The 15,408-nt window shown below is 43.2% G+C and overlaps 1 protein-coding gene across 1 annotated transcript in view; it reads right to left on the bottom strand.

Annotated features, from left to right (window-relative positions):
- Positions 1 to 15,408, bottom strand: part of IRF5 (interferon regulatory factor 5) — a 164,055-nt gene that overhangs the window by 40,329 nt on the left and 108,318 nt on the right. Inside the window, exons 3-5 of the mRNA XM_085653698.1 lie at positions 11,996 to 12,185; positions 8,725 to 8,774; positions 300 to 333 (exon numbers count right to left, since the gene is read on the bottom strand). Coding sequence (XP_085509824.1) covers positions 300 to 333; positions 8,725 to 8,774; positions 11,996 to 12,185 — 274 coding nt within the window. The remainder of the gene's footprint in view (positions 1 to 299; positions 334 to 8,724; positions 8,775 to 11,995; positions 12,186 to 15,408) is intronic.

A 15,408-nucleotide genomic window follows, 5' to 3' on the forward strand; every position in this document is an offset into this window, starting at 1 on the left:
TGAGTTATGGTAGCACAAAAGCCTGCCAGGAGCACTCTTTTGATACAGATAAAACTGTGGGAGAACATAACCAGGAAAAGGAACATTAGACCGCCAGTGTGTGGCGTAAGTGATTCGTGATCTGTACAAACCAGATCACCGAATTGCCCTAATGAGCATCCAGCACCCACAAGCCTCCATGTCAAGTGGGTGCCCTCAGATCTTCCTCCAGCCGCAGCACAGCTCCTTCTCATCACTTCATTTATTAGACCTTACAAACCACTGGGGAAGGACACAATGGCGCCAAAGTGCAAACTTACCAATTAAACGCAGGTTGGGAAGCATTTGCTGGAGCTATAAAAATAGAGTTAAAAGAGATGGGTTACCAACGATATATTACTGCTGTTATTATTATGACATGCATTTATTTTGCATACTATCCTTTTAGGAGCTATTGGAGTGATGTATTGTGCAGCAAGGAAGGGTGGAAATACAATACATCTTTTATTGTCAAAGAAAAGCATAAAACAGATAAATAATGTGTGCTCCTATTACATGCTGGGAAGCACAAACTTTCAAACTGTGTCTTTGTGGCATTTTATGATGCACATGTAGAATTACGGCTAATAGTTATAATAAAAATAACCATTATTAAAGATTTCCATGATCGAACAGTTGTCTAACGAGCTCTGCATCAAAGATTGTCCCCATTCAAGATTCATTCAGTATTCCGGTTTGTATAAAACCTGTCAAACTGGAACCAATCTGGTTTGCGATTGTTGAACTGCATGGTTTAAGATTCATCATCCCATTTGTCAAGCCTTCCTCCCAGTGAGTCTGCTTGTATTTCCAGACTCTCAAAAATATGTTCCAGAACTGGATGATCTGCGACTGCCTAAAGCACAACAACCCCACAAAACAGTTTCTACTATTTGCCGTGAACAGTAACCAACTAGTCCAAACCTTGGTCACTCTGATTCACCTGGGGCTCCAATCTCGTCCCCAAGAAACACATCAACAAGAAGGGATTTCAGCGCTGTCCTAGCACTCGTACTCTTGCATCGGAGTGGTGCCATCACCCTGCTGCACTGCTTCTAAGACTGCACACTGCCCCCCCATTAAAGGCATCCTACAGACTTCAACACAATTCATCAAGGGTCTGAAGAAATAGGACTACATCACCCCACACGGACCTCCCTTACCAGCCCTATAACTCTCGACAAGGCCATCACAAAAATACTCCCACAAGTCTGGCTTACAAGCTTGCTACTTAGTTGCCCTAGACCTACCCAGACCGATTAAGACATCAGACTGGAGATGAAAAGCAAAAACAAACAACATCAAAAAAACAGACATGCACACAGGAGCTGTAAAAACATCCCTGTATCCATCAAGCCTTTTCTAAGCCTCCTCCAATGTAGGAACGCGCTGAAGTCGCACCTATTTAAAGAACAGCACATCACGACGAAGTTCACTATCAGAACCCTGATTCTCCCACAGGCACTCATTGACTGTGTCTTTGTCTTTGACCTCGTACAGGGCTTTGCTGCTTTTTGGCAATACAAATATCACGTGCATGCACAGTGTTTGCTTCTAAAACGGCATGCTGTGTCCAGAGCAGAAAGCCTAAGTTTAGAACTCCATTCTTTAAAAGATGTATGATGGACGCATAACGACAGAACGTGGTTTCACTTAGCATCAGAGTGAAACAAATTCATCACAGATCGATCATATATTCCTACACATGTAAAGCCCTTCCTCATGAGTGATGAGGTGTGCCATAATCTATATCTCTTTGCCATCTTAGCCAATGACATTTCGGCATCTTGTACATTTTTACGTGAGCTTGACATTAATTAAATAGTATTATTTAATCCCGCAAGCTCAGAAATCTACCTGGGTGAAATTTCACATATCTGTTTCCTTTCTTCAGTGAGTGTTTATTTCATTCTTCCGTGTGGACTTAAATGTTTTTCAAGTCATCCTTCTCTTAGGGCATGAATTGTAGGTTTTCGGTACAACACGTTTGGATTCTACCCTTTGCTTGCTCGAAGTTTCCAGCTTGTGATGTCTCATACTTTCACTTCCTTTCAGTTTCTTTAGGCTAGTGTTTGAATTTTAAATAAGCAAAATACAGTATCTGATTATCTGACTGATACTTTGTACACCCACAAATCCTCATTTCCTTCCAGTATATTTTATTATTAACCTTAATTCAGTCCTTTATGATCTAAATGCCAATTTTCTTAATTATTTTACTCCGATATGTGAAGAACTGCTATCTTACTTTGGTTTCTTTCAAAATTCAGAAAATCTGATAATGTAGAATTATGTCTGGTGAGGAGACGGTATGGCTGATGTACGTCAGCGGACCATTTGTGTGAAAGAGAAATTTGAATTCACCTTCAAGTCACTTCACTTCACTTGAGCCATCCTCCCTCAGAGCTCGGTGAAGTCCTCCTCTGCCTATGTCCTGTACATCAAGACAGATGAATTGGTTTTTAGTAAGGCTCCATGCTGGGTTCAAGACTGCAGTGATGCAATCAATAATCTCAATTGTGACGGGATGGCCGTAATGAAGGCAATAGTATCATTTGTGATTCCATCTGTGATATATATGATGTCATGGGCAGTATATTGGGGCATCAGGGCAAAAGTATGCTAACTTTCCTTTAAAACCTCAGGTTGGGGTCTTTAGCTCCACAGTCTTCCTGCTATCAGTTCACACTTTGCCAGTTTTCAATGTTCTCAGATAATGACCTCCAGGTCTATGCTCCGGGTCTGTGGATTGGTAAATTCTTGGTAATCTTCATTAGTTTATACCCGGTTTAACTTTTATGCGTCTTCCTGCCCAATGACAGTTTTCCTCTTTTCCATTTCTACCCATCAATGTGAAGAAATGGGCCACTTTACGGTTGCTCCCATGCATCCACTTGTAATGTGAAGTTTGCAAACTGAGTCGGCAGATTGGAGTAAATTGACCAGCCAAATGATGACAAACAGCAGGTGTGCTCTTTAAGAAAGTGAAAAGAGTGAATGATTAACTCAGACAAACCCAGACCTGTGGCTCATTGGACAACAATAAGAGAATATGTGTCATTTGATATGGAGTAGTAAGGGCCAGAGGTTTGTACGAACACACGAGGAAGACGTTTTCGGTGAAGATACAAAATCGAACATGACCACAGAAGAGCTAAGACAGTTGCTGGAGGCTGTATTTCAGTGTACTAAATGGACAGAGCATGGAGTGACTGGTCACGTGGACAAACCAGGGATGAGGCAGATAAGAGATGATAGTCTGCTATGTGGATTATAATAAGGCCAGGGGACATACCGTTAACCAGGTTAGAAGACGGGTTGTTGCAGGTCCTGAAGGTCACTTCCTTCATTTCGTTTTCATGCTTATATTCTGATAACAACCAGGGCACTCTTCACTTATCCACTTTCAACCTCAAACTCCAAGATATTAACCCTTTCTAATCCAGCCCTTATTAAACACTCATCTTTACACATCGATTTTAATAAAAACAAAAATTCTGATGGATACTTCTAATCGCAGATTCCTCACTTTGTGAATATTCCCCAGGTATCAGACTGGATCCAGAACATTTAAAAGCAGTAATGCAGCATGCTGGTAGGTGTTTCGTGCAGCTCCACGCAGACTTCGATCCGTTCTGGAAGTCACAAGCAGAGCCATCCCTTTCGCTGTGGTCATGCAAAGGGCAGAAGAAGTTCTTTATTTACAGCTACCCACCACGGAAGTAAAGACTACTGTTTTAACTAAAGTACTTCAACCTGGTCAGACTCCCATAGAGGCACTGGTACCCTTTAATGAGGCCTTTACAGACTTTTGAGCACTTAGTCAAAAGCTTGTTCAGGTCCACCTGTTAACAGCAGGTTGCTACTCGCCATTGTCCTGCACCAGGAGACCCAGCCTATCTCACTCAACACCAAGTGCCAGAGAGCTTCTGGTACAAGTGCCCACGAGCAAAGTTAATCCCAATGCTTTCCCAACTGCTTCACCTGAACGTGGATTGAAAAAAATAGAAACATTTGTGAAACACATTTTTTCACCCACCAGACTGTTTGACCCTCTCTGTGGCTAGAGTAGAGGTTTTCCATTTTGCCAGCGCCAGACTCCCCCCACCAGTCCAGCAGGTCTTTTAGCCCTTTTGTGGCAGTGGCCGCAGTGCTTAGAGACAATGTTTTGAACTACAGGGACACTGTGCAGCTCAATCCTCTGCCCTGCAAGCAGCCGCAAGACCACTTTAGTGTGTCCTTGTCAGCGTACAGCCACTACCCTGTCAGAGGCAGGTTCCGATGTTTCCTCTATGGATGGCAGGCTTTCACTTCAGACAAGTGGTCCTTCAAATTGTACATCAGGGCTAAGCCCTCCCATTTCTCTCTAACCTTCTGCACCTTCCACACCTTCCACGACCATCAGAGCTGATAATGGTGGATTACCTGTCCATCTTGCAGGAGGAAGTGCAGGTCCTTTTGGCTAAAGGAGCCATAAAGACGGTTCTGGTGTTGGAAGTATGAACTGGGTGTTACTGCTGTTAATTCCTTGTGCTGAAGAAGGACAGAAGCATTTGTCATATTCTCAATGCCTTCCTGCACAAGCTCAAATTAAAGATGCTCACGCTAGTCCAGGTCCTGTCTGCCCTACACCTCGGAGACTAGATGATGGTGTTGAACATGTAGGATTCCATATCCCCATCCTGCAGGCCCACACACGCTACCTGCAATTCATGGTGGGCCAGGAGCATTTTCAGTTCACAGTGCTCCTTTTTGACCTCACCAGCGCCCCTCAGGAGTTCAGAAAAGTGATGGCGGTGGTCGCAGCACACCTTTGGAGTTTGGAGGTACCAGTCTTCCTTTAACTCAATTACTGGCTGAAGGCGGGCTCGCTCTGGCCTGTCATCGCCCTCCTCCAGACTTCAGTGAACCTCCTAACATTGTTAGGGTGCACTATCAACATGCCGAAGTCCCACCTGGTTTCTTCACAGACACTCCCATTCATCTGAGCTATTCTAGACATGGAGTAATTGTGTGCCATTCTCCCAGAGCAGAGAGTCCAGGACATTCAGGCTATGATCCCAATGTTTAGGCGGTCCTGGATCTTGGTACAGATGCCTTTGAGGCTCTTGGGGTTGTTGCCCTCCTACATCCTGTTGGCCAAACACACCAGATGGCACATGTGGGCTCTGCAGTGGGATCTCAAATCCATGAGGGCACAACATCAGGGGAATTTGTCAGACTGTATTGCAGATTGCTGAGGGGGGGCAAAAGTTCTGCAGTAGTGGTTACTGGACTGTGACTAGGTCAGTGGCAGACTCCTCTCCTTCCTCTACCCACAGCTGACAGTGGTCAAGGATGCATCACTACTGAGCAGGGGAGGCCATTGAGAAGAGGTGGAGATCAGAGGCCTGTGGTGACTCGGGTCCACATCATTTGTTGGCGTTGACAGTTATTCGGTTGGTGTTGAAGGTTTTCCTGTCCACCATCAAAGAAAGGGTAGTACAGGTACTTATAGACAACACCACTGCCATTTTCTAATTCAACAAGCAGGGCGGAGTGGGATCCTGGGCCCTGTGTCAGGAAACTCAATGCCCCTGGAAGTTGCTGGACTGCCATGGTAGGTCCTCGGTGGTAAACCACCTGGTGCGATCTTTGAGCACCAAAGTGGATGAACTCAGCTGCAGATGCATAGCGAATCACGAACGGCAGTTGCACCCAGAATTGAGACAGGGAATCTTCCAGCAATGTGGAGAACCCGGTCTCAATCTTTTTGCCACTGTTTAGATCACACAATGTCATCAATTTCACACTTTGAAGTTTCCAAAGCACATCTCTCTCTAAGAGAGTGCCTTCAGCTTAGAGTGAAGTGCAGGACTCTTGTATGCCTTCCTGCTCCAAGTTGTGAGGAAGATCAACCAGGTGCACGTCATCCAAGTGGTAGCGCACTGGGTCAGGAGAGTATGGTATCTGGAATCCTGTGTATCTGTCCTCCTATCAATCTACTGCTCCTGAGGATCTTCTGCCACAGCAGAATAGAATGATGCACCCAGGCCTGCACAATGTACATCTCAATGGTTGGCTATTTAGCGATGTTAGTTGCCTTCGACCTGCCACCTGAGGTCGTTGATGCCAACTTGACAGCAAGGACTGCATCCACAAAATCAGTGTACTTCAGTTGTTGAGATAAATTTGTGGATTACTGCAGCACCCAACAAATTGACCCATTAGAGGTAAAGCTGTCTGAAGTTTTGTTGTTTGTTCTCTTGCTAGCCAAGCAAGGACTTGCTTTGGGTACTAGTAAGGGATACTTATCTCTTTCGACTTTTTTGAGGTTGCTAGATCAGCCTACGTTATTTGTGATTAGATTTTTGAAAGGTTGGTAGCATTTATTTCCGCCTAAACCCTTTGTGATGCCTCAGTAGGATTTGGGCATAGTTCTAGTCCTTAATTATTTTTATGGTATCCCCTTTTGAGGAGCTGCACAGTTGTATTTTGAGGATGCTTATTTTTAAGACCGTTTTATTTTCATCCCCATATCATTGGCTAGACATGTAAGCATGCTGCAGGCTCTCTCTATTAACCCACTTCATACCACCTTCTTCCTAGGCAAGTCAGTGTTGAGGACCCGAGCTTCTGTTTTTTCAAAAGTGATCACTCCTTTTCATGTGGGGCATTCCAGATGATTAGTCTTCTGGCATTCTTTGCTCCACCTCATGCCTCTAAGGAGGAAGAGAGACTATAGTCTGGACTCTAAGAGGGCACTCATTTTCTCCATCGTTCGTACAAAGGTGCACTGAGTGGACAATCAGCTTTTAGCATGATTTTCTAGAGCAAAGAAGGACATGGCAGTGCAAAAACGGACCATCTTGTGATGGATTGTTCTCTGCACAAAGATCTGCTATGCACTGGCTAATAAGCAGCCCCCAAAAGGCTTGTGGGCTCATTCTATCAGGACCAAAGCTGCTACCATTGCATTAGCACATGGAGTGCCTGTCTTGGACATCTATCAACCGCTATGTGGGCATCAGTACACAAAAAGCACTACTGCCTGGACAGTCAAGTCCATGGAGAGGGACATTTTTCCCACTCGCTCCTGCAGTACCATTTGGTATGAGTTAGTTCACTGACCCACCACTTTGGGAGGTACTACTATGGCATCTATTTCCAAGGTGAGGAAACTACGGTTAGAAGTATTCCTCTGAAGAACAAGTTACTTGCATTCAGTAACAATCTTTCTGGTGAATACTTTATCTAACCGACCATAGATTCCTCACTGACACACTCGCTTTTCTGTTCTGTGAACTGGATTCTTTACACATCTCAAAAGGTCTCGATTTTTTAGATCTGCACACAAGTCATGTGCGGACAGTCTAGAAAGCAACTAACATCAGTGCGCATGGGTGGCACTTATATGCAACTCCGCTCGTTACTTCCAGAGTGGAACTACATTGGTGCGGAGCTGTACAACACTGCCTACAAGTGCATAATACTGCTTTTAAAGTTTCTGGATCCAGAATATTTAAAAGGTGAGAAATCTGTGGTTACGTAGGGTATCCACCAGAAAAATCTTTATCGAAGGCAAATAACTTTTTATTCTGTTTTTCACAGCTTCTTCCATTTAGATTGGTCTTCCCTCTACAACAATTGTGTTCCTTCATCAGTGTCGCTCTCCCATTCTGCCCATCACCTGGGCATAATCTTTGATTCCTACCTTTTCCCCAACACATTTCCACAGCTAAAGGTAGATGCATAATTCAGCTTCCAACAACTAAAACATGTATTCTGTCATCCTCTCTTAAAACTCTGCCAGCTTCCCACAGCTATGGCATCGCTTCATATCTTCCCGTTTCCTACTTGAATCAAATTCCACTCTGATCATCTTTAAAAAATATGTGTGGCCTGCCGTTTCCGTGTCCACCCTCCCTCATCGCCAATTAACTACCCTCTTTGACTGGCCATTTTACCCCCTCTGACTGGAACGGCCGTAGGATGACTGTTTTGAGTTCACTGAATTCCAAATGGACTTTTCACACCTGTCACTTAAGGTAGTGGTACTTACTGTTGTAAAATACAGAAATCTAAAAAATGGCAGCAAAATAACATTTCTCAAAATGTTAATCGTTTGATTGAAAAAAAACATTTCTTCGTCATATACATACATGTTGCTTAAATTGATGGGAACGTATCTAAACACGTTGCTAAATTCCTTAAATGACGACATTTACCCACATGTAAAACCCTCCCTTTTAAATGGTGGCTGTTTCCTTGGGCTCGTATCCAAAGGTAGACCTGCAACATGCAAGTCGTTTTCCAGTGTTATATTGTTCACCTTCCATGCAGTGATGGGAAAGGGCAGCTGCTCCACTTTATTCTGGTACCACTACTAATTATGGCCGAACGTTACAGCTGTTGTACTAGACAGGGGAGCTCGTTCAGTCACCCTTTCTCTTGCCCCTGCATGGGCGCTTCTGAAGGCTTTTCAGTTGTTGGGTATAAAAAGAGTCCTCGCTTCAACCCCTGCTTAACCACTTATTTTACCCACATCCTCCTTGCATCATCTACAGACTACCTCCTCATTGCATGCTAGACTAAGAAGATCGAACAAAAACCACTGGGTGGAAGGGCTCCCTCAAACATCCTTTTTCCATTATACATGACTTCCTACATCAGCCCTCTGCTCTAAGGATAGAACTGAGATAGTGGTTATCAATTGGAGAATGTCACCTCTTCATCGTCTTCTTGGCCGCAGATGTACTCATCTCCAGCGAAGGAATCTGCAACAAAGACAGAGCAAAATCCAGTTATCAGTCTTAAAAAATAAACGCAGGCTTCTGAAGTCCTATTTTCTTAAGGGCCCTTAGAACAGAATAAAACATTTCATGCAGGTATCTGATATCAAGTAATGTTCATGTTATGTCAAGTAAAAAAGGAGGCAAAAAATATCCCCTCTACGTACCCAAGAATCAAACTTCAGCATTCTCCTTCAGCTATCCCACCTGACATCTACACTTGAGAGAGACATCAAACTAAATCCAAGCATAGTTTGGCTAGCATGGCCTCACAGCACTGAGGGTTATCTTGAATGTGCTTTTCCACCTCGTTCTACCTAAACGTGCATATCAAAGTCTCACCTGCCATTTAATGAAGTGTTCTGATTGTCCCCAAGACAGCTGTATGCCCAACCTGAGATGACAAGATTGAGTGTACAGTTCAACTGGAGGCGGACCACTTGCATTGTTAGATGGTGCTAGGTGGTTGGATGGAAATGTCTTGCACTTTCAGATGAGAGTGTATGATTTTAGTGTGAGGGATGTGTGCCTTCAGGGCCTTAACATTTGCTAGTCATAGTATTAATCTGTATTTGGTGTTGTGGCTTTGCGGCACTTCACAGTTGTACTGGATCTATGTGCCATGTTCTGTCTACATGTACTACTTAGCTTGTGAGGCGGATGTCTCTTTAGCAGTTAGTGCTTTTGAGAGAGAGGGGATTGCCTACCGTCAGATACGGTATGCATAGGAGGTGTTTTGTTCAGTGTGTTTTGTTGCAATAAGTGATAAATAAGTAAATATTTTAATATTTGCGATTGTAATGCGATTTTGTTGGCGTATCTTGGTGGTCCGTGCCATTGGAAGAGATGTGATAGCCCCATTCACTCGCTTTGTGCTGTATTAGATGTATGTGATATGATCAGTTTAATGCACTCTATGGCATTTGTATGAGGGCATACCTTTGCGATTGGTGTTCTGGGGCAAACAGTGGTATAACTATACGGTTTATCATTATATAGCTGAAAACCCTTCCATGACAAGGAAAGCTTTTCCACCTTGCCCTTTTCAACTTTAGAAGACCACTTGGCTATGCTGATCACGGGTTGAAAGCACTGTACCCACCCTGTTGTCTAGGGTGATTTCTGTCCTATCAGGCTGTGAGAGAACCCATGATTGCTTACAGCTGATCCAGGGGCACATAGGACGTTTTACTTGTAGCCATCCCTGCACAACCTGTTCAGTCTCATATATGTGTTTTTTTTCTTATTTTTTTCACATCAGTTATATAACACAAGGTCACCTTCATTTTTATAAGGCGCAGGAGATTAAGTGTCTTGTACAGAACTGTGCATTTTGAGCCAACGCCAAAACGAGAATCTAGTTGTAACAACCATCTTCTCCCATTCATGCTTCTTTTACATGCTGTGTGTAATCATACAGTATTACATTTCATCCCTGCACATGCCAAACGACGGAGCTCATGCCACTCGCCTTTTACAAAACTATAAGTATCTGATAATACTTGCCTCATGAACACTGAAGAATTAAACATACTTAATAGCTCCGAGCCATCTCCCTTATTTCGTAGTGCTTTACAAAAATATCACCCCCCAAAATACAATTATAAATTACATAATTTAGTCTCCACTCGGAAAATATATCTAAAAATTAACTCAGTTATCAAGGCATCGTCACCAAATTTATGTCGGTTCATTTTCAACGACGAGCATCCACGTTTTAGCTTGAACAATATTAAGAAAAGAAGGGACATGTCACCAGTAGCAAGATTGCCCGCTATCAGCCTCTGTTTCTGTTGTGCCCACTCCTGTCACCATTTCACGCTACTTCGACTTAAGACTAGACAGCACCATCTCCCCTCCTTCAGTCTTTCTTCTAGGATGGGGTGCACATGTACATGTGTGGGCACTATGGGCTAGATGTAGGACCATAGCAGTTTGCGACTAGCAAATTACGCCAAATTGCGAGTCGCAAAATGCTGTGTACAACAGTGTCTGAGACATTATTTGCGATTCCTAATGGGGTCGCAAATTGCATGCCTCATGAATATTAATGAGGCAGTGGCAATTTGCGACCCCATTGGGAATGGCTAGCACTCCCAGGGATGGTGGCCTGCTGGGGTCAGCATAGCACCATGTCTGGGACTGCTTTGAAATAAAGCAGTTTTTTAAAAAAAAATGCAGCTTGTTTTCCTTAAAGGAAAACGGGAAAAATAAGCAGGCAGTGGTCCCTGGGACAACTGTCTGCCCTTAAAAAATAATTGCACCTGCATTCCCAAAGGGGAAGGACCCCTTCCCGTTTACGAGTGCCTTACCACCCTTCTGAGAAGGGTGGTAAACTGCAAGAGTTTTGCGACCACAATTGCAGTCACAAAACATTCGTACATTGGTTTTGGAGTCGCTATTAGGAAGGGACGCCTTTGGAACGCCCCTACCTAATAGCAAGTCGCTAACCTTATTTTGCGAGTCGCTAATTGATTAGCGACTCGCAAAATAGGATTGTTACATGGGCCACACGTTTTTGTGGTCGCAAACGGGCCTAAACCCCTTTGCCACCGCAAAAAAAAGTCGTACATCTGGCCCCAAGTCACCTCCAGGTCATTCCACATCCATGCTCCTGCCTAGGTCCCTTCCTTCTTGGACTCCCTTCCACTTCTCTTCACCTCCCCAACATATATTTCTGTAACCCAAGCAAAAACACGACCAGACATTTCACTACTTATAACGATGCGCACCGTCCCAGTACCTTTTAACTTTAGAACTCAACTTTATACTCATTTGAATGTAATGTTTCACCTCAGCTGATCTGCCAGGCATCTATCTGCCTGTATGTTCTGAATTTTGTACATAGAAATATAGTCCGACATAAATATGGTGTCTTAAATGCCGTTTACAAAAATATTGTCCCATTGTGTGTAAAATGTATATCATTAACTCTAAAGAGGCGATAGATATTTCTCTCAGACGATATTCTGGCAACACCCATCTGAATGATACATTTCTCGCCCAAAGAGCACAAAAGCAATTCAGGATGCCCCACTCTACTGTTCCGCCTCCCTCTCCCATTTCTTTCATTACAGCTTTCTTGGTTATCTACCCACTTCCTGGAAGAAAAAAAAAACACCTACAGGTGTCACCCTTCCCCTTCCAGCATCTTCACCAGTCACAGTCCCACTGTTTTTTTTCTGTTACACTCCGGCCTCTTGTACCTCCATTGGTCTGCTGGATATCGCACACCTCGTAGATCTTGAAGGGCTGCATAGGTGTCTCCTTAGTGCCATCATACAGGAGCTTGAACTCGCGGCTTTTGTTTAAGGCACAACGCAGGTTAGCCTTCCACTTGGCAGGGTCTGGCTCATCCACACCCTCCTGGTACTTGCCAGTCTCCTTGGCCCAGGCCTGCAAAGAAAGATTATTGTGAGTAAATGCATGAATAAACTGGTCACTGTCTGTGATCAATACAATATGTAGGTCCCTAGTAGGCACAGGATTCTCTAAGGCGATAACAAGGATCTAGTATCAGGCAGTTAGGTGAGACAAATGAAATCCATATTGAGTGTGTGTATAGGGAACATACCGGATTGGTTGTGATGTCACAGTAGAATGTTGGAAGCAGCAGGGTGACCGCCAATTTCGGTGGTGCTCTGGTCACCATTTTCTCAGAAGGCTGACTGCTGAAAACATCTTTGCTGGCGTTAACTCACTTTTTCATAATAATAAAAACCTGTTCTTTATATAGCACTTGGTTCTGCACTTCTGCTATTTTTATTAGGAATTTAAATAATTGGTGCTACCATTACCCAAATTAATACTACTCAGTTCAGAGACACTGGACACATGAAATGCTGAGCTGGCCTTGCTAGAATTTGAAAATGAGATCTTGAGATCACAGTGGATGTTAATGCCAAGCATTACCTTACTGGCCATATTCTGGACAATTCAAAGTTCACATTGATGGTTCTCCCTGCTACTCAGGGAGAAGAACCCCAGAAACCAATAGACAGCTACATAATCTTTGATGCTTCCATCAGACAGAATTTGGAGGGAGTCTATTCCTTGTTTGCAGTGACACGGAAATCCTTCACAAAACGTGAATTTATTAGCGGACTTGTAGAATGTTATGTGCACTAACAGAGTGAAAATATGTTGCTGCCGAATAAAACTTTTATGTTGGTAACCCCAACATCTGTCAGATGCTTGTGGGGGAACATTATATATAACTTTCCTGGCTGAAAAAACGAAATTTGTTGCTTGGTAGTTCGGTGTTTTGTGTAACATACTTGATGGACAAGGAAATTAGGAGAAAGGAAGAAAGAAAGAAGGAAATGCCTAGTTTCCATAGGAAAAGCGTTTTTTGTTTTGCTAATAACTTTGGCGCTGTTTGACTAATATTGACAACATTTTCAAAACTACTTTGCCACTCACTTCAGCTGTTGTCTGAAAAGTTTCAGGGCGATTCATCAAGTGGGGACCGAGAAAAAGGGGGGTCCCAAACACGTTTTTCCATGCAATTTACCATTGGGATTTTAGACAGGGCTGCAGCTTGATCAACAGAACGGAATTACAGCAAATTAGGCAGAAAGCTAGCTCTTGTTCCAAAAAGAGTGGCTTTTGTAATTTGGTGTAAATCGGTGTACTCATTTTTGAGTTATTAAAGAAAAAATGATTTATGTATATCTAGAGATGCAGATCAACCGTGGATCCACCTCAGTAGATACATGGATCAAAGCACCAACAGCAATGCCGTGATTGGCTGGCTGCAACCTGAGAGAAAAGTTGCGGCCACCATTTTGTGAATCGGGATACGGTTTCCAGGGGGGAAATAAAATCTAAAAAGGTTATAAGGGTCAGGATAGAGGTATCCTGACCCCATGGGACTGATGGAGGGGTATGTGAGGGACCCCTCATGGGCAAGACGTTTTTCATAATTTTGTTTTGTGGCACGCAAGGATCCACGGATCAACCACAGTGCTCAGCATGGCTCCCATACCGGCTGATCCACAGATCCAAACACCAATTTAAAAAAAACACATGCACCCACTCACAGACAACTCACTCACACGTCCCTACACCCACTCACACACGCATACAGTCACTCCTACATCCATTCAGACACCCAGAAACCACTTGCACCCACTCACAGACTCACACAGGCACTCACACAGCCACATACTCAACCATACAGCCACTTACACAATTCCTCACAGACACAGCCACTTACACACCCACGCATAAACCCACACTCTCACACGCCCACTTACACCCCCACACAACCACTTGCACACCCTCTTCCACATTATAGTTAGGAAATAACATTTAAAAACCGTCAAAATTCACAGAAAAAACAAAGGTTACAGGGATGTTATAGTAGGGTTCAGATTTACACCCACAAAACCATAGAAATTCAGCAGTTATGGTTGTCTAAAGTAACTATAATGCGTGCCCTAACGTAACAATAACTAGCACCCTCACCATGCACCGCTAATTACCCCACATATTACATCAGTCATGACATCTTCTATGACATCATTGATAATATCACTGCAACTTTTGCAGTGAAATTATTAATGAGGAAACTGCATGGCGGGGGCGCATGTTATAGTTACCTTAGTAGTAAAAAGGTTTGTAGTGTGGACTGGTGAAATAATGAATTGCAATTTCAAGAGTGACAGCTGCTTCCAAGGAAGTCTCCCAGCGCTAACCAGCAGGGTAATCCTAACAATTAATTAAACGTCCATGAACAGGAAAGTCTTCAGAATTTTTTTGAATGTATCTTCAGCTTTAATCTCTTAGTTCTTTAGGTGGACCATTCCACAATTTTGCTGCCAGTACCGAGAAGGAGCGACCGCCCCTTCTTCACTTACGAACTCTGGGAATAGGGAGAAAATCCTGATTAGAAGGAAGATGGCAGATCTTGGACGTGTCATATTCACTAATTCTCTTACAGAGATAAAGAGGCCCCTTTATGTGAAAGGCTCTTAAAGTGACCAACAGGGCCTTAAAGATGACCCTTTTGTTCACTGGTAACCAGTGAAGTTGCTTTAGTTAGGGACAAATGGATTGCCTTCTGTGGCTGTCCAGAATCACAAGGGCTGACACGTTTTGCGCCAGCTGTAGTTTATTTAACAGCAGAAAAGGGACCCCCAAATTGAGACAGTTGGCATAGTCCAACCAGGAGGTCACTAAAGCATGCACAAAAGTTTTTTTTGTATGAAATGGTAGGAATTTTGCTCATAAGCATGTCATTATATTTAACTCAGAGTTTACTTTCTGGGAACACATCATTAAGCATATGTCTACCTGTTTTTGTTGTCGAGAGTACTGAGAGAAACTGTTTGCCATATCTTCCATTCAGTTTTCAGAAATCAGTTGTACAATATCTTATTCTTTTTCTCTGGACTACTGTAACTTTCTATAATTGGGATTTTCCCCAATATCCCTCATGTCATTTACACATAGTTCAGAATGTGGTAGCATAAGTGATTCTAGGTCTTAGTACGTACTAAACATGCAGTCTATTCTGAAATTCACCTTGATGAAATCATTAAGTATATGACATGAAGCTAACCAGTAGACAGATCCTAAATATATTCAGAAAATGTTCACGCTACAACTAAGCCAA

The sequence above is a fragment of the Triturus cristatus genome, chromosome 4_1 (genome assembly GCF_964204655.1).
Source record: "Triturus cristatus chromosome 4_1, aTriCri1.1, whole genome shotgun sequence".
In the NCBI taxonomy this organism is placed as follows: Eukaryota; Metazoa; Chordata; class Amphibia; order Caudata; family Salamandridae; genus Triturus; species Triturus cristatus.